The sequence below is a fragment of the Pholcus phalangioides genome, unplaced genomic scaffold (assembly GCF_987345545.1).
Source record: "Pholcus phalangioides strain wild (caught in Gottingen) unplaced genomic scaffold, Ppha-v1.0 ptg000017l_1, whole genome shotgun sequence".
NCBI classification, from domain to species: domain Eukaryota; kingdom Metazoa; phylum Arthropoda; class Arachnida; order Araneae; family Pholcidae; genus Pholcus; species Pholcus phalangioides.
This window is the reverse complement of record NW_028301610.1, coordinates 64,932,694-64,951,950: the sequence shown is the minus strand read 5'-3', so window position 1 is coordinate 64,951,950 and position 19,257 is coordinate 64,932,694. Positions and strand designations below refer to the sequence as shown.

The following is a 19,257-nucleotide window of genomic DNA, read 5'->3' as shown; positions in this document are numbered from 1 at the left end:
GACGTATCTCTCTTCAGACAAACAAAAAAACCTTTGTTTCTAAGTGTAATATTCGTAGAAATATTTGAATTCAAAAATGAGAGAAGTTGAGACAACAGCAAAAACGAGGGAAAGTAGTGTTGTCCATTAGTTTATGATGTTCTTTCCCAACTTTTCCCTCATAGCTAGTCGATTTGTTGTACCCAACTCGTCTTGCCTCAATTTGTCACGGTACAAATTTGCTGCAGCTCCAATCCGTAGCTTTACAAGTTTGCCGCCATGTGAATTCGTCGTGACATCAATTTATATATCATAGAGCAGAATCAATTTGTCGAACCGTTAATTCTTCATTGTACATGTTCCACGCGAGCTTGTATGTAGGTTTTTGTCTCGCACGTGAAATAAAAAAAAACATGAACAAAAGTGTACACGCAATTAACGGAAAGGTCATCGAAATTAAAATTACAATATCAATTACATTCAAAAATTTAACTATATGTGAAAATTCACTTATAAAAATTTGAAATGTTAAATAATTGATTTTTGCTGTGATGACATTTCAGTATCTCCATAAAGACCTGAAATATTTAATTAATTAATAATTCAATTAAATTAATATTTAATTTTCCCCCGTATAAGCTGCACTTCCCGCTTTTTGTTGGGATTTCTATTTCTCACGGCGAAGAGAGTTGGGTGCAGATCAAGGGTAGAAATGTACAATGTGCTTATGAATGACGATTGGATAAAGTTTTCATATTGCCCACAGGATGAGCACCAACAAAGTCCATGTAATCACCAATAAGAAAAACGACTAGGCCTATGGTTCACAGTCGCATAGATATAATATAACCATTAATCTTATGCTTATGATCAGTCACATATCTCTGGCTGGCTTGTTTGAATATTTTCACATAGTTTTCATTAGCATCTAAGTTTTTGGTACAAGGTTGGTGTGCTTGGTCAACATTTTTCTGTTGGCAAAAACATGGAATATTGCAAAACCGAACGTTGAAACGATATGTTGGTTTGCGTGTGTTTTTAAAAGTTTTCCCCCATAATTCATGTTCCGAAATTAGAAAAACTTTTAATGCAATTGAATGAATTAGTCTATTATTAATTTTCTTTCAGTTTTTTGTTGTATCATAAAATAGAGATACAGATTATACGGATGACAAAAAATAATGTAATTTTTAAATAAAATTGTTTGAATTCAATTTAAATTGCAATAAATTGAAATCTACAAATCGTTAAAAAAATAAAAAAATTATGGTAGTTTAAAATAGCATCACCTATTATTCTATTAATCATCATCTGGCTTTTTATTACGATATTCACGTTATGTAAGTGTTTAAATAAAATGTTACTCAAAGGCACTGAAAATAAAGGTTTAGATATTGTAGAGAGTGTTTATATGTACGATACAAATTTTTTTAAAAATTAAAATTATCTTAATAAATGTAGGCTATAATCAGAGGCAGATTTATAGTTTTCCCACCTGTGGGCTATTCAAACCTTGCTTCTCTTCTCCCTTTCCAATTCATGTTCTTGATCACAAATTACTCAATTTTGGTTACGCCCTTTCACTTGAACTTGTCATTTTGGGATGAAGCCCGCATACCACCTCTCCACCCAGGAAATATCGATACATTGTCGATAAAAAATTCCTCAAAGATATATTCTCTGAATGGATACATTTAATAGTGAATCACACACATCCTGCTGGGGGGGGGGCACATTGATCGCAATTTATTATCTCGATGTACACCCCCAACGCCCCTCATGGCAAGAAATGGAAATCCCTACAGAAAGCGAGAAGCGCGGCATATATGATGGAAACTAAATTTTCAAAATTTATTTGATCCTAATTTATTATCTTGGTGTGCTCCCCAATGCCCCTCACTGCAAGAAATGGAAATCCCGGTAGAAATGCGGCTTATATGGTGAAAATTAAATTTAAAAAAATTACTGGATCTCAATCTTGGTGTATGTTCCAATGTCCCTCGATGACTTCAATGAATACTTTCCTTCATTTGTTAAAAACTAAAACAGGGGGAACATTTACAATAAATGAGAAAAAAAAAAATTTTTTATGCCTAAAGCAACTATCATATTTATAAGATCACAACAAACATGAAATTTAAAGCAATTCAAATTTGTCGCGACGAAATGACTTCGCTACAACTTTGTACGGAGACGAAATGAGTCGGAGAAAAATTTGTACCGCCACGAAATGAGCCTGCGACAAATTGAATGCAACGAATTGTCCTGCGACAAGTTGAGTGCGACGAACTGACCCATTCCCACTTTTCCCCAATTTTTTAATTTGTTTTGAATACCACAGTGAATATTGAAACGTGGAATTTTTTTTATTGGCCTCGAAAGAGAGAAAAAAGGCAACTTTTTATTTCCTTTCCAAATTTTAATAACTATACAGCAATACGAATGCTGTATTTGAAGTCCACAAGTTATTTGGATACTTTTTCTAACTGGAAGTATGCTTCTAGGATCAACGGTTCACGAGTAAAATGCAACAGAGGGACTCGAACGTTCACCCTGTATGTTATATGTATTGCCCATAGTCAACATTGCCAGTTATAAGCATAACAGATAATGAGAGATTTTGTGACGAAGCAACTTTCGTCTACATTTCTTGCCAATTTCCTGTGTAAATATAAAACAAAATGTGATAAATTTAATAATGATAGTTACTGAACATGCTTCTAATGTAGAGTTTTAAACATTAAAAAAAAGTTTGCCTACATTACGTACCAAAAATATCAATTTTTAGTATTACAAAAAATCTACATCAGAATCTTATACGATAGAAGTGAAACCTCTAGATTGTCAAGTTTGATTTGACATAACCAGATTCACCTCACCTCACATGTATCGTTTACAAGATTTTGCAGCACATAATTTTATCAGATAAGTCAAGGCAAAAAAAAAAGAGTCAGACATACATTAGCGTCACTTTTGCATTCTCACAATACTATATTTTATGGACATTGAACATTATTAAACATCCAGAAAAAAAAAAAAAAGAACTTGCAGATAGCATTGCATGGAATGGAAAATTAACTTGAATACTGGCAATAATAAAAATAATTTGGAAGATAAAATATAAGCATACTTTTCAAATACAGAATGATCCATCCTTTTCTGGCTTTCTGTCTCATGATTACAAGTTTTTGCTAAGATGAAAAATTGTTCATTGATCCACAAGCAACAAATTGAAGTTACAAAACATACAGAATGAATACATTAAAAAACAGAAAATTCTATAGTGATGCCGATTTCAAAGTGGTGGAATAATGCAACAGCTAAAATCAATCATTAATCATACATGGAACATTGATGATTAAATTGCAATTTGCAGTAATTTTACAGATCAAAAATAGATTAATTGGATAATTCAAACTTTGGATAATTTAAACTTTTTTTTGGTGTCCCTCTGAGCATGAATTAACAAGTTGACTAGATTATTGAGAATAAGAATATATTTTTTGTTTTACGATAAAGTTATTTTAAAATTTGAAAAATAAGCTGGAGACAGCCAGGAGGACATTTTCTTTAGAAATGAAAATTTGTTCAAGCAAATTTTAAAAATATATTGATGAAAAAAATGATAGAGTTGTGACATGTCAGACAGGCATGTAAATAAAAAGTGATAAAAAAAGGTCTATGCTAAATATATTCAACGTAATCTGCTAAGCACACAATTTAGGCCAATTGTGTCCCAATATATGTACTTTGGTTGCAACAGACAAATTGCCAATGAGGTGTCTGAAAACAGATGACCATAAAAAAATATGGATGTTAAATTATAATTAAAAAAATTTATTTCTTATAATGCAACATTTGTATATTGTACATATTTTATTTACTCACTTGAATAGGCCTCTATCATGAAACTATTGAACAGTGATCTTAAGGCAATGTTATAGTACTAAAGCCAAGGTTTGGCAAATCCCAGATGCCAGGTCGACTAAGAAATTAGTATCGTAACCTAAACTTTTTTTAAGCGTAGTTACTTACTTGAAATCTGGCATTTTATTATTCATTTCATCCTAGAGGTATACTTCCAATTAGAAAAAGTTTTCAAATAACATGTAGTACTCAGATATGCCATTCATGTTGCAAGGGATTGTATAGTTATTAAAATAAAAAAATTAACTATTAATTAAATTAATTATTATTAATTATAATATATTAATTATAAATTATTAAATTATGAAGTTATTACCGTCTCTCCTGATGCTAACAAAAAGTTCCACGTTACCAAAAGTGCAATATTCATTGAGATACAGTAAAACCTTGATAAGTCGTCACCTCATGTTATTGAAAACATATGACAGCTAAAGAGGAGTGATGACTTAACCAAAGTGCCGCAAGTTTCAATGTGCCATATTGTGAAAATCGTGTAAATTTAAAGTAATATATCATTTATTAAAATATGAATTGAAATTACAATAAAATTTATATATTGCAAAAGAAAAAAAATTAAAATTTTTATCTTTTTTGAGCTCTTATTACTTGATTTATTGTGGTAAAATATACTGGTACACTTTGATTTATACTAGTAATTTTTAATCTAGACTAATCAGAGCAACTGTTAGAATAGTTAGCTTTTCCTTCACAATAGAACTATCGCTCATTAATTTTACATATACATGAAATTTAATGTGTTTTAATTCTTCATCAGTAGTAGAGATACAGCTACAAGGTAATTCTAGTAAAATTCATCAAGGTAATCTTTCACGTACTAACTACAAAGTAATCTTGAACACAGTCCTTTTTGACATGAAGGGGCTCTGGGTAAGGAAAAGCACACATTAGGCATCAACTTTTATAAAATATCTGGTTTTTAAACATTTTGTTTAAATCAAGTCCTAAATTATTGGGGGCCCATGCTAAAATCAGGTCTAGCTCAAACAGTCCCCTAATGTTTCATAAATTTTAGTTGGCAAATGAACTTTTTCAGCGTAACTTTTGTTACTTGAACTGTTCTCTTTTGGTACACGAGGCTTTAATGGTGAATTTTAAGCATACGTCAATGCTGTTAATGAGCTCTTTTTTAAAAGGGAGCCATAAAATTAATCTATTCTTCTCAAACTTTTTAATAATGACAAGTAAACTGAAATTAGCAACGAGTAAATGAGGGTTTAATGACATTGTTGTCTATGAAAGCTAGATGGGCCTGAAGAAAAACGACGACTTAACTGGAGTCACGACTTATTAGGGTGACAAATAACAAGGTTTTACTGTATTTGAATTCGAAAAAAAGAGTAAAGTGGAAAGAAAAAGCTCTAAATGCAGGTAAAACGGGTTTTTCATATTTAATGCTGTTTTTTCCCCAACTTTCCTTTATTTCATATTCAAATATCTCAGTTAACATTCCACTTAGAAATGTGGATTTTTTTTTAGTTGGAATCAGAAAAAAACAGGACAACAACTCCTTAATTGGGTTTTGGGGCACACAGGGACTGTATAAAGAGTTAATTTTTTTATTTTAATAACTATACAACTCCTTGAAACAAGAATGATATATCTGAGTGCTAAACGTTATTTGGAAACTTTTTATAATTGGAAGTATGCCTCTAGGATCAACGGTTCACCAGTAAAATGCCATACCCTGTTTGCTATGCACCCTGTATAAGCTATTGCAGCCAGACACAAAAATTACTGAGTAGACAGAGAATGGATTTTTCATCTTTATTTTGGAAATGACAACCTGATGACATTTCTGCAATGATGTCTGGAGCTTACTGAATGCTTTGAAATTTAAATACGAGTCACAAGAATGCAGAATTTTTATAAATGCCTCAAAATATAGTCAAAAGCAATGTTTCCCAAAGTGGGCAATATTGCCCCCTGGGGCAGCAGCGACAGAATGGTCCAAGATGGCAGTAGAAGTTTTGGGTTTAGTATAGGATCCTATGGGTTGGCTTGAGTTGGTGGCAATAGGAAGAAAAAAAAATGAAGGGGGCGATGGAACAAGTTTGGGAAACTATGGTCTAAAAAGAACTATTCATATTAAAAATGTAATGCCTTCTATTCCAGTTGCCTATGAAAATATGACTAAAGTCATACAATATTATGAAATATATGCTCGAATCAGTGAAATACAATGAGCACAAATGAAAAACATGCAATTCAATTTATTTCCGTACATGAATATTACAGTGCATTATAAAACTTATATGATTATTGATACAGGTGAGAGCATTGAACAATCTAACAAAAAAACTGTACACGTACAGTCAAGCCCCGAAGAAAAGGACATAGAAATGCCCTGACGAGCTCCGTGGTCGATAAGGAAAGTTGGCAAAAACAATCAGGAAAACAAAATGAAAAAGTCGGAAAAAAAAACCAACATAAATTGATGCTATTATGAGGAAAAAAGGAAGAAATATACTAAATCTCAGATGGCTGTTGTGTTAAATATTTCTTTAGATGGGTCTTAAACATGCATAGCTATTAATTTCTCTTAAAGCGGCAGGTAACATATTCCACCATTGTGGGACTGTAGTATTTATATTATTGAAAAGCATATTAGTGCGAGCTGCAGCAGGGTAAAGTAAGTCACGTCTACGGGTATTATATTCGTGGTTAATAGAAGTCAGTTGTATAATATATCTGAGAACATGGAGTTTTATTGCTTCAAACATAAAAATTGAAAGATGATAATCATGAAGTAGACTGAACAGGAAGGATCTTAGTAGTATGGGAGGGGGAATAATGAGAAATTGCTCTCAGGAAGCGTCTCTGGATGGTGGCTGAATTATTGAGATTTGCAGATGATGTACGACTCCAAATCAAATGACAGTAAGTGAGTGAGGAAGTATGTGAGTGTTGTACAGTAAAAATTTAATTTTTAACGGAATGATAGTAGAAAATTTGGCAATGACGCTCAGTTTGAATTTAAAAGTAGTTTTCATGATATTTCGTATGGAACAAGACTACACCAAAATTTAAATGTTTTTTGTGTGTGTGATAGCAGTGATAGGAATTGCCATTAAAAAGAAAGATTTGGCCTCAATGTGAATGGGAAGTTGGAGGAAAAAGATATACACAATAAGAAATTGGTAGCCAGTGACTATGTCCTGCTACCCAGGACTCTCCATACCAGATGTGGAGCCCAGTGCAAAAATAATCGTGGGGCCCCAGGAGCACCACCACAGAAATTTTTTGTCAATCGAGCCTACAGAGAAAAATGTGTTGCTGTTAGTGCCCTCTTCCAGCTACTTCAAAAAAAATTCTTATTGAGTATTAAAATTTATGAAAAATGTTGAACATTAAGCAAAAAAAGAGTAAAGTGGAAAAAACAAAAACGCAAAAGAAGTAGTCCTTAGGCCTATAATTAATGAAAAATTCAATATGTAATTCAACAGCTTAAAATATTTTTTTGGGTTTGTATAATTTTTTTTAGAGTTCATATTGTATATTTTACTTGAGTAAAATGGATTGGATAATTTCTTTTTCCCATTTTGTCAAACCTTAGAAACACAGAATCTTTGTAAATAATAAATTGTGATTATTACTGTAATTTTTTTTCAGTGAATAACCTATTAGGATATATGTTCTCTGGTCATTTTTCAGAATGTGGCAAAGAACAGAAACTAATACAAGAACAGTAAAACAAAGAAAACCTAATTTTGATAATTTTTCTGACTATTCAAGGTTTCTTCAATAATTTGATAATAAAACTGATCAAACATTAAATTATCCTATGGTAGAAAAAAAAATTAACAGTAATAAACAGAGATACGTAAAAAAATATTTATAAAAATTCATTACCAGCCCTTGAAGTCAGAAACAAAAAGTTATTGAACAGGTTATTACGGCTTTGAAAAACTAACACAGCTGAACATTAACTTTTAAAACTGTATGGGCCGTGGCCTTATTATGGAGAATTAAGGTAATTTTAAAATATGACTAACTACTGTTCATTTTCAAATGCTTTTCACAGAGATGGTGCTGATGTGCTACAGCATATAAAATACTTGGAATTTCAGAAAAGGATGGAAAAAAATAAGTTCAGCGCCTCGTGGGATGAGTGATTTCCTAGTTCCAAGAAAAAGTACACAGAAAAACCTCCAACTTTATTTTTCCCTCTTTCTACCATCTATTATGATCACGTAACCTTGAAAAATAGTTTTACTACCTTGAAGTACAAATGAAGCATTTTAAGTCAGTCATCCACTGGAAGCGACAAAATAAGGCAAGCTACACTAGAGACAACAGTCGACATTGAGTCTAACAACAAAGGGTGCCCGATGTCGTCCACTGAAAGTAACTTCCACATGCTACTCATTTTATCACTTTGCTCCACGTAGACAAGTGGGTTCATTAAATAATCTAAAGGAAATATTGAAAAACTGAAATTTCAAAAATTTTATCAATTTAATAATTTATTTAATAAAGTCCATACTTAATGAGACATCTGACACAAAACTCTAAGACATTCTTGTTGTAAATAAGTGAATCATTATATTTCATTGATTACTACTTACCATCACAACCCATAGATGGCAATTATCAAATTTCCAACATCCATGTTCATGCAAGAGCAGAGGAAAAACAATGGAGTAAATGGCACAGAAAAAGTAAACTATACTGCACTTGCGCCATAGGTGGAGATAGACTTGGAAGTCTGGGGGGGGGGGGACTATGTCAATTCATATATACATTAGATCAGTCGACTACCTTTGATGCTGGGGCCCCCCCCCCATATCTCCGCCCATGACTTGCGCAAATATGGCAAGAGCCACATGATCCCACAGAAATCTGAAATTTTTTTGCCTGCTGCTGTAGCTGGGAATAACTAGCTGAAGATCGCTGCTGTTCTACTTTCTGTGCATTGTGCAATACAGTCTTTCGAATACAGACAACTGTGCAAGACTTGTTTATCGTTTCAAGTCACTGCCAGAGGATGACCAGCCTTGCTACGTATATTGTATTGATATATTGATATAATCATCGGTTTGTTGAAGACTAAGGCTGGGTTCACACTGGCATGATACAACAAACAATGCAGCATGCAACTCGATGCAAATCGGTAGAAAACCTGAATTTCAAGTTTAACCAATCCGCTTCGAGTTGACGTGATGCTTACCGTATCATGTCAGTCGGAACCTAATCTAAGATGACGAGATATCTAGTTGCATCCCTGAATAACGGGTTGTATACCAAATTCACTCAGATTTTGCCAATAACCAGGGTCTTGGGACCTAGGTAAATTAGAATAAAGCAGCATCGCTGGGAGAGGAAAAGCTGCTAAGTAGGCTATAGCGCAGGACTGCCAATTTGAGGGATGAGTGGGTCAAGAAAATTAGACTAGAGAACAGCTATAGTACGATGTCTTTTTGGGAATGCATTAGCGATTTTTTTTGGGGAAAAAATGTAAAAAAGAATCTCAAGAAGTCACCAAGAGTAGGGTTGAGAGGCTTGATGCATGGCAGTTTAAACTGTCGCATCAAAAACCTCATTTTTGACCCCCCCCCCCCACGTTATCAGCAAAATTTCGTCATCAGCTCTGCCCCTCTTAATCCTAACTCATATATTCATAAAGGGTGGTCGATGACGTAAGCATTATCCTAACCCCCTACCGATGATGACATAATACTTGAATGACCCCCCAATGTAGAGATGCGAGGTGAGAATATTCTCGAAGAATAAGAATATTCTCCTGGATTGTAAAAGTTGGAGAATATTAATTTTCTCTTTTAAGTAATTTAAATTTTTTTTACTAATTTTGTTTATGTTGTGAAATATAAATCAGTTTTCATTGCCTGAAACATTTACAACAAAACAATTTTTGGTATAATCACCCCCAATGACAACTTTTAGTTCGAGAATATTCTCCAGGTCATGATGAGAGGTTTTAAAAGTTCGGGTATAAAGATTTTAGAAACCTTTAGATTAAAACCTTAAAAAATTTTAAAATTAGATCAATTTTCAGAAATACGTTCAAAACAAAAGAAATTAAACCAAAATTGATTGATAAAGGAAGCTATTCTTATATAATCACCTTCATTCTAAGAAGATACAGAACTGTTGTTTTTTTTCAATGCACACATTTAAATTCTGTATCACTCACATTTCTTTAAAAGTTGTGAAAATCAACCATGTTGGTTTCATTTTCTTGCTTTCAAACTTTAATATTGTGGTGTCTACGAACTTCAATATTCCTATCTTCTTGACGGGAAGAGAGAGACAGAATATTCTCTCAAAGGACTGCTATTATAAATTATTAGAGAATATTCTTATCGAAAATTATAATTATTCTCAAGTTATTGAGATTATTATAATACACGTTATTACATATATTCTTGATAATACTCTCCGGAAAGATTTTGGTAACTGAAGAATATTCTCATCGAGGAGAATATTCTCTGGAAGGACTATTATTAATAACTTCAGAATATAATTCTTATTATCTTCTATAAGAATATTCCCCAGTAATTTATGAAAGTAGTCCTTCCAGAGAATATTCTCAAGGATATTATATGTAACTATATTATAAATAACTGGAGAATATTCTCATCAAGAACTTATAAAAATATTCTGAAGTTATTTATAATATTAGTACTACCAGAGTCCTACTCCGAAAGATTATTCTCGAGAATTTTACACTTCTAATCCAATGACACTTGCTATTTGCCTTTTTTAAGATTTCTGAGAAATGGGAAATTGCAGTGTTTGTTGGACAGATTCATTGCTTGCACGTTGGGTACAGCTTTATTTGGGTGGTTCTTTTCTACAGAGTTTTGCTCAGATTCCCATATTCCACACATCTCTCTAATCTCATTTTATGTGTAAGGGACTCCTCCTTACTTTTCTCTTCCTCAGACGAAATACGATCCATAAACTTTTGCTGGTGCGTGCAAAAAAGATTCATCACTTCATCTACTGTCAACTTCTAGACATTTTTCACCACTAGTTCCTGAATGACATCCTCATTCACCTCCAGTCCATGGTCTCTTCCCCACGCACAAAATCTCTTCAACAAGTAGTGGCTCTTGTGCATGAGCTAGTCCTTTCAAAAATCACGTTCAATAATGCAATCAACCCAAAGCTTTCTTCCAAACAGAATTTAAAAAAAAAAATTTCAAGTGCACATACGCATCGCTGCTATGCTACATCTAATTTTGTATCATAAATATTCACACTCGCACGTGTCAATTTTCCGACTGAGGTTGCTTGCCAGAGACCGTAGGGGAGGATATTACCCAAAATTCCATAACACGTGTGTGTGGGCGAAAGCAAAAAACCATCAGCTCAGTTGCGATAACATGAAAATAAATTAAAAAAACTCAAAATTTTTGCTTGTAATACAAACCATCGCTCGTTAAACGAGTCAAATTTTTTTTTTAATTTTTGCTCGTTAACCAAAGTTCCACTGTACTTGCACACACAAACAATACCGTGAAATATCGATCACACAGATCTTATGTACAATTCACTAATATTACTATCCTCATGCTCACCTCGGATATCCCATGTTTCACCATTAATTTGAAACCGTTATCAAGAAAACTGGTGCTCTTCCGAGACAATATTTGGATCTCAACAATACGGCCGTCAGACAAAAAATGTCTTACACAAATGACGAGGTGGAGTCATTTTGATCCCGCGGAAACTTTGGCGAATAAAATAATGGAAAGAAAAAGAAAAACATAAATTTGTCAAGAACGTATAAACAACCTGCTTGAAAGGTACTACTAACAATCCACCGGATGAATTTCTTTTGCTACGGAGTGACATGTTTAGCAATGCGTGGGGTCAAAATGACCCCACCACGCCAGTTGAGGGTTAATACCACATTGGTTTCTGAAGTCAAAAACCTAACCCTTTGATGCAATAAGAATCATATTTTGAATAATCTATTTTTCTTAGCAAATTGAACACAGGTAATGAGTAGTTTAAATAAACAAACCATAAAATTATATTCTATATGTTCCAGACTTTTTGTTGAAAAATTCAAAATTGCAAATTATATTTTGTTTTAATTATTGCAATAAATTAATTTTAAAAAATAAAACATCGTAATATGCGAAAAAGTAAGTTTTTCATCATGTAATAAACTGAAGAGCCAAAAAAACTGGTACAGGCATGCGTATGCAAATAAAGAGATATGGAACCAATCAGAGTACGGCGCTGCGGTCGGCAATGCCTATATAACACAACAAGTGTCTGGCATAGTTGTTAGATCGGTTACTGCTGCTACAATGGCAGGTTATCGAGATTTAAGTGAGTTTGAACGTGGTGTTATAGTCGGCGCACGAGAGATGGGACATAGCATCTCCGAGGTAGCGATGAAATTTGGATTTTCACGTACGACCATTTCACGAGTGTACATTGTGTATCGGGAATCCGGTAAAAAATTAAATCTATGACATCGCTGCGGCCGGAAAAAGATCATGCAAGAACGGGACCAACGACGACTGACGAGAATCATTAAATGTGACAGACGTGCAACCCTTCCGCAAATTGCTGCAGATTTCAATGCTGGAACATCAACAAGTGTCAGCGTGCGAACCATTCAACGCAATATCATCGATATGGGCTTTCAGAACTGAAGGCCCACTCGTATACCCTTGATGACTGCACAACACAAAGCTCTACGCCTCGCCTGGGCCCAACAACACAGACATTGGACTGTTGAGGACTGGAAACACGTTGCCTGGTCTGACGAGTCTCGGTTCCAATTGCTTCGAGCTGATGGACATGTACGGGTATGGAGACACCCTCATGAATCCATGGACCCTACATGTCAACATGGGACTGTTCAAGCTGGTGGAGGCTCTGTGATGGTATGGGGCGTGTGCAGTTGGCGTGATATGGGACCCCTTATACGTCTAGATACGACTCTGACAGGTGACAGGTACGTAAGCATCCTGTCTGAACACCTGCACCCATTCATGTCCATTGTGCATTCCGACGGACTTGGACAATTTCAGCAGGACAATGCGACACCCCACACGTCCAGAATTACTACAAAGTGGCTACAGGAACACTCTTCTGACTTTAGACACTTCCGCTGGCCACCTAAATCCCCAGACATGAACATTATTGAACATATCTGGGATGCCTTGCAACGTGCTGTTCAGAAAAGATCTCCACCCCCTCTTACTCCTACGGATTTATGGACAGCCCTGCAGGATTCATGGTGTCAATTACCTCCAGCGCGACTTCAGACATTAGTCGAGTCCATGCCACGTCGTGTTGCGGCACTTCTGCGGGCTCGCGGGGGCCCTACACGATATTAGGCAGGTGTACGTTTTTTTGGATCTTCAGTGTATATCTATTGTGTTCAAAACATTATCCAAAAGCATTCATTTAGATTTTTGACAGTTTAAATCAATTTTTGACAGTTTAACAAGTTTTTTACACTTGTCATATCAAAAACAAACCCAGACCAAGAGTGGAAATGGAGTCATGCTTTTGGACATCATTCTTGCCAAAGAAAAAAAAAATCTCTAACACATCACCGAAGAGAGATAATACGTGGCTATTTAAAACAAAAAGAAAAAAAAAGGCTATAAAAAAATGAATGACAAAACAATAAAAAACAAAATATTCTAAGACTAAATAACACATGAAGATTCAAAATAAAACATTCTAGACCAGATATGGGATTGAAGCAATATTTTATAAAATGAACAAAAGGGTTATAAATGAAAACATTATTCTGGAATGAAAACAGGACTCTTTCAAATAGTGTAGAATGGTTCTCGAATAATAAATATCCTCTATAATGTAAGTAAAAACAGGACTATCTTTTAAGTAACAAAACAGGGCTAAAAAATGGTCTCTGGATTCAATAAAAACACGATTGCAAGATTAAAACAAAACTGCTAGTATGCAAAAAATTAATAAAAATGCAAATATATGAATGTACAACCCGAGAGAGAGATTTTCCAAGAAAAACTGAATGTAACATATTGTGAAAATGATAGGCCAATGTATGATACAACGTATAAACGAACAAAAAACTTTAAAATTCTAACAGACTGAATTGACTCAAATGTTGTGCTCTATACAAAAGCCTTTTATTACTAGTGACCTCTATGGGTAACTTCACTTTCACAGACCCTTCTTTCATCTCTCGATAGAAAAAAATGGCAATGGAAGAAAATAGCTGGTCATGTTTAAGCAGGAAAAAAAACACCAGCAGGATGGTATGGAAATCGCTAAAAAAAAAAAATTGCCAAAAAAGGGATTATACCCAGGGCCATCGTTAAAACATCATGGGCCCTCGGGCAAAGTTATTTTTCTGAGACCTGTAACTGGTTGGACAAGCCTGCCTACAAATTCAGATGCTTAATCTTGGAAAATGTAACCACATATCATGAGGTGCACTCATGCATTAAGACGCCACTGATTATACTATAGCTGTTCCTAGACTGGAATGAGTGGAAGACAAATTTGTATTGCCCACAGGGGACAAAACTATAAATCTGCCTGATTGTAGAAATTGACAATTTTTTAAGACATTTTGATTAAAACCAGTATCTATTAGCATCCAAAAGTGATTTGAAATCATATTTATGGTCATCTTTATAATGCATGCCATGCTCAAATATATCCTGTATGTTACAATATGATTACAAAATACTGGGATAAGGCTGACATTGCTTACGTTTTTCAATATGTTTTGAAGATTTTAATACATCAATATTTGTTAAGACTTCTGTCGTTCATTCCAGTTGATCAGACCATGGTCATTTTATGCGCTGGAAGACAAACTGAACGAGGACCAACAGTTAGAAGCCAACTTTAAGAGGTGATGCCTCCAATGACTTTCTCTTTAGGGACTCAAACCAAAGACCTCTTGAACCAACCATTGTTGCTGTCCACTGGTTACAATTGATTTGTTCCCAAATTCTTCTGCAATTGGAAATTCCGACAATGAAATGGTTTTCTCCTTGGGTAAAATCAAGTTCAAGTAACTGTCTCAGAGCTAAATTGGACAAAATCATAACTTTTTAACAATTTGTTGAAAGGGGATTTTTGTGAGAGAGATGTTAGATTTAGCAACATTTTTTTTGTTTTATATGGCAGTGAATATAAATTTCGATTTTTTTCCCCACAATTTATGATTCAAATGTGCTTAGCGTTGATTAAAATTTAAACAGCGGGATTCCCGCTCTTAAAATAGGATTTGTTTATCTTTATAAGGATAAGGATGCCTTTGTAACGGCTAGCACAGCAACACCGGTGCTTCTTCTTATCATAGTTAATTTCTTTTGCTATGCCACTGCATTAGCAGTGCTTTCGTGTCATTCACGATTTTTTCCTTGTCAGATGGTCTTATGTTTAGACCGAGTCTAAAAGCAACACGTCATATACATCTGGAGGCTCGTGTAGGTACATTTGGCAGCGTGACAATTCAGGACAGTGTAATAGGATGTGTTCTATGGTTTCCTCGTTCATCCTGCACAGAGGGCATGTAGCGACCATGTTCACAGTGAACTTAGCAAGGCGGTGGTTTTTCTCCAGTGAGCGAGTTCGAGCTTTGAAGAAGAGTGTTGATGGAAGAGATCCATCATACGCGCTCTCCCAGGAATAGGCTAACTTCCTGCAATAATAGTTCAATGATGATTTCTTTAGTACTTCTTGCCTCCACAATTCGTGGGCCTTCTTGCGAATCGATGTTTTAATTGCTGGACCTGGTCGCTGGATGTTTTATAGCACTAGCGTGTTAAGATACTTTTTACCGAGGAAGTTGGTCCTACGCCACCAGGATGTCCTTTGGAGACATTAGAAAGAGTAGATGAGTTTTTTCACCACTCTACGATCATCCAGTGACCAAAGTCGGGCGACGTATGATAGTTTTGATCTTGCTTCCCTTACTTCAAAGGTGGAGATACCAACTTCACCTTGAATATGCGCACGTTGCTGCGAGTGAGGTCGCTCCGAGGGCGAATCTACAAACCGAGGTCTGAGCAGCTTCCAGAGCCCTTCTGGTTGTTTAGTCCAAGACCAGAACTGCATCTGCACAAGAAAGAGATGGTACCGCCACGGCCTTCCATAGAAGTCTTGCAACCTCATATCTGTTCTTGAATACATAATCAAAATTTTTAACAAACTTCTACATCTTAATTATTTTTCCTAATATTTGGAAACTTGCAACGATCAAGGTGATCCCAAAAGCTGGACAGGACAACCACCAGCCTCAAAATTGGCACCCCATATCACTTTTAAGCGCCCTTGGTAAACTTTTCGGAAGAACTGTAGCGGCCCGCATCAATAAATACACTGAAGAACACAAAATCATAAGGCCTGAACACGGCTTCCGTACAGGGCAGTCTTAAGAGCATCTTGGGCCTCCAGGCCAAGTGGTTTTGCTGGAATATCAATGAAAAATTCAACTACTTCTCGTTTTACTGAGGGTCCCACTTCTCTTGAGGCGGCCGGGTGAGCCCATGCGTTTAGACGGCACTGCTTCTGTAATCAACATTCTACGACGACACACACAACTTTTTAAATTCATAGTGTCTAGAGAAAGCTATTAATTTCAGAGACATCACAGCAATAGCCTATTTTGACCTCCAGAAATCTTCCGATAAAGTTTGGCACGAAGGGCTATTGCTCAAACTAATTCGCATGAATACAAATACAAATACAACGCCACAACAGGCAAAATGCCCAACGAGGTGGCTGATAAAAAGATGCCCATAAAAATATGGATGTCATATGTTTCAAAAATACAGCAACCCCATTAAAAATGCAATTAACACAAATTATAAACAATATATACACATGATAAAATATTATACAATGCCCATAAAGAATACTTATGGTTGTCTTATTCTAAGAATGGACAGCTTCTCGATTTACCCCAAAATGTTTATCGTATTTCTTTTTAAACGTGTCAATTGTGTTACAATTTACTACCTCCGGGGGTAAGCTATTCCATTTATTAACAACCCTATTAGAGAAAAATTCCCTGCGACACCATAACCTTGCATTGTCCCTCACCAATCGATACTGGTGTCCCCTTGTAAAAGCAGTCGATTGGCGGTGTACTAAAAGTTCATGGTCCATCCTATCCATCCCATTGAAAATTTTGAACACTTCGATCATATCTCCTCGACACCTGCGTTCATCCAATGTAAACATATTCAAAAAATGAAGTCTCTCTTCATAACTCAAGCCCTGTGTGCCAATAAGGACACGCGTAGCTCTTCTCTGCAACCCTTCAACCAAGTCTATGTCCCTCTGTAGGTATGGTCTCCAAAACCTTACCGCATACTCCAGTCCAGGACGAACTAAGCCTCGAAAAAGCGGAAGAATGACTTTAGGAGAACGCGAAGAGACCTTTTTGAAAATGAGACCAAGCATTCTATTCGCTTTTTTGACAACCGCTGAACAATGTTCAGAAAACTTAAGTCGCTCGTCAATGAGAATTCCCAAATCGGAGACTCTAGTTGCATCCGGGATAGTGACACCATTCAACTCGTAAGAGAACCGTGGGTTGTTCGAACCAAAATGAGCGACCATGCACTTATCTACGCTAAACGTCATGCTCCATTCATTTGCCCATGCTGCAATCTTGTTTAAGTTGGTCTGGAGCAACTCCCTATCGCTTTCATTCCCGATTACCCCCATTAGCTTCACATCATCTGCGAATTTGCTAGTAATTCCATCGATACCCTGATCGAGTTTGTCGATAAAAAGTGAAAAAAGTATGGGGCCAAGGACACTTCCTTGAGGAACTCCACTTGTGACGTCTGTCCAACCAGAGAATGCCCCGTTCACCATAACTCGTTGCGACCTATCTCTTAACCACGATTCTATCCACTTCAGCAAGTTGCCCCCTATTCCAATCTCGTGTAAACGCTTCAAGAGTTTGCCATGTTGGACCCGATCGAATGCCTTCTGGAAATCAAGGTAAACAACGTCGACATTTTTGCTCTTACCCAAAGCCTTAGTCACGTAATCATAGAAGCAAAGGAGGTTAGTTACACATGACTTCCCCTTCCTGAACCCATGCTGATTATCCGACAATACATTATTCTCGTCTATCCACTTCACAAACTGCCTTTTGATGATAATTTCCAAAATTTTCGAGAGGGAGCTCGTCAAACTCACTGGACGATAATTAGACACCACTTCTCTACTACCCTTCTTAAATATCGGAACAACGTTAGCCAGTTTCCAATCTCTCGGGACGATACCCTCAGCAACACTACTCCTGTATATCTGTGCGACTGGCCCCAACAATTCATTAGAACCTTCCCTGAGAACCCTGGGATAGATATCATCTGGTCCTGGTGCTTTGCTTGCACATACATTTCTTAGAAGATTTAGGACCTCCACGTCTTCCACTTGAATATCGTTGAGCGTTTTATTACCCCATGCAACACCCATATATCGAATATCATTATCTCCATTAAAAACCGACGCGAAAAAGTCATTGAAAGCACTACACATGCATACATTGCTCGCTACACTAGAGCCTCCTATCGAGAGGGGGGCCAACTGTCCCCTTACATCCATTATTGACGTATCGAAAAAATGATTTTGGGTCAGAGCCAATTTTATCTGCCAACCTAGATTCAACTTCCTTTTTACTATCCCTTATCGCTTTCTTCAACAGTCTTCTTTTATCAGTAAACAATGTTAGGTCACCTCGTCCACTTTTATACTCTCTGAATGCTCTTTTGTTTTGAAGATAAAGGTTCCGCACGCTATCCGTGAACCATAGAGGGTGCGATGTACAAACACGCTTTTTTCGAACAAAGGGTATGTCATCGTGCAAAACAGATGACAGCTACGTACTAAATTCTTCCCATTGACTTACCACCCCTACTGATTCCAACCGGTCTTTGAAAAGTTCCGCGAACCTTCTTCTCAAAACATCAAAGTTAGTTCTCCGAAAACAAGGAACCAGTCTTTTGTTATGAACGTTACCCAAGGAAAAGTTAGTGAAATCTGACGATACTATGATCACAGGAAGAAAACTCTTCCCCCACCGAAACATGTTCAACGAGATCCTCAGAACTAGTAAGAACTAAATCCAAAATAGCAGTACTCTTAGTGGCTTCTGATACATGCTGATACAAAAAATTTTCGAGCACCAACTTAAGAAAGTCTCTTTCATACTGATTTCCAGATGAAAGGTTCTCTCAATCAATACCTGGGTAATTGAAATCGCCTAGTATGAGAACCCTCTTTCGCTTACACATGTAGGAAATTTCATCATGCAATTTGGCGATGTAGTTTTGATCCCTATTTGGTGGATTGTAACAAACCCCAACAATAAGCTTA

The 19,257-nt window shown here is 35.9% G+C and overlaps 1 protein-coding gene across 1 annotated transcript in view; it reads right to left on the bottom strand.

Annotated features, from left to right (window-relative positions):
* LOC149074642 (uncharacterized) overlaps nucleotides 1-19,257 on the bottom strand; it is a 233,868-nt gene that overhangs the window by 187,598 nt on the left and 27,013 nt on the right. Inside the window, exon 3 of the mRNA XM_089247053.1 lies at nucleotides 3,110-3,170. Coding sequence (XP_089103179.1) covers nucleotides 3,110-3,155 — 46 coding nt within the window. The 5' untranslated portion in view covers nucleotides 3,156-3,170. The remainder of the gene's footprint in view (nucleotides 1-3,109; nucleotides 3,171-19,257) is intronic.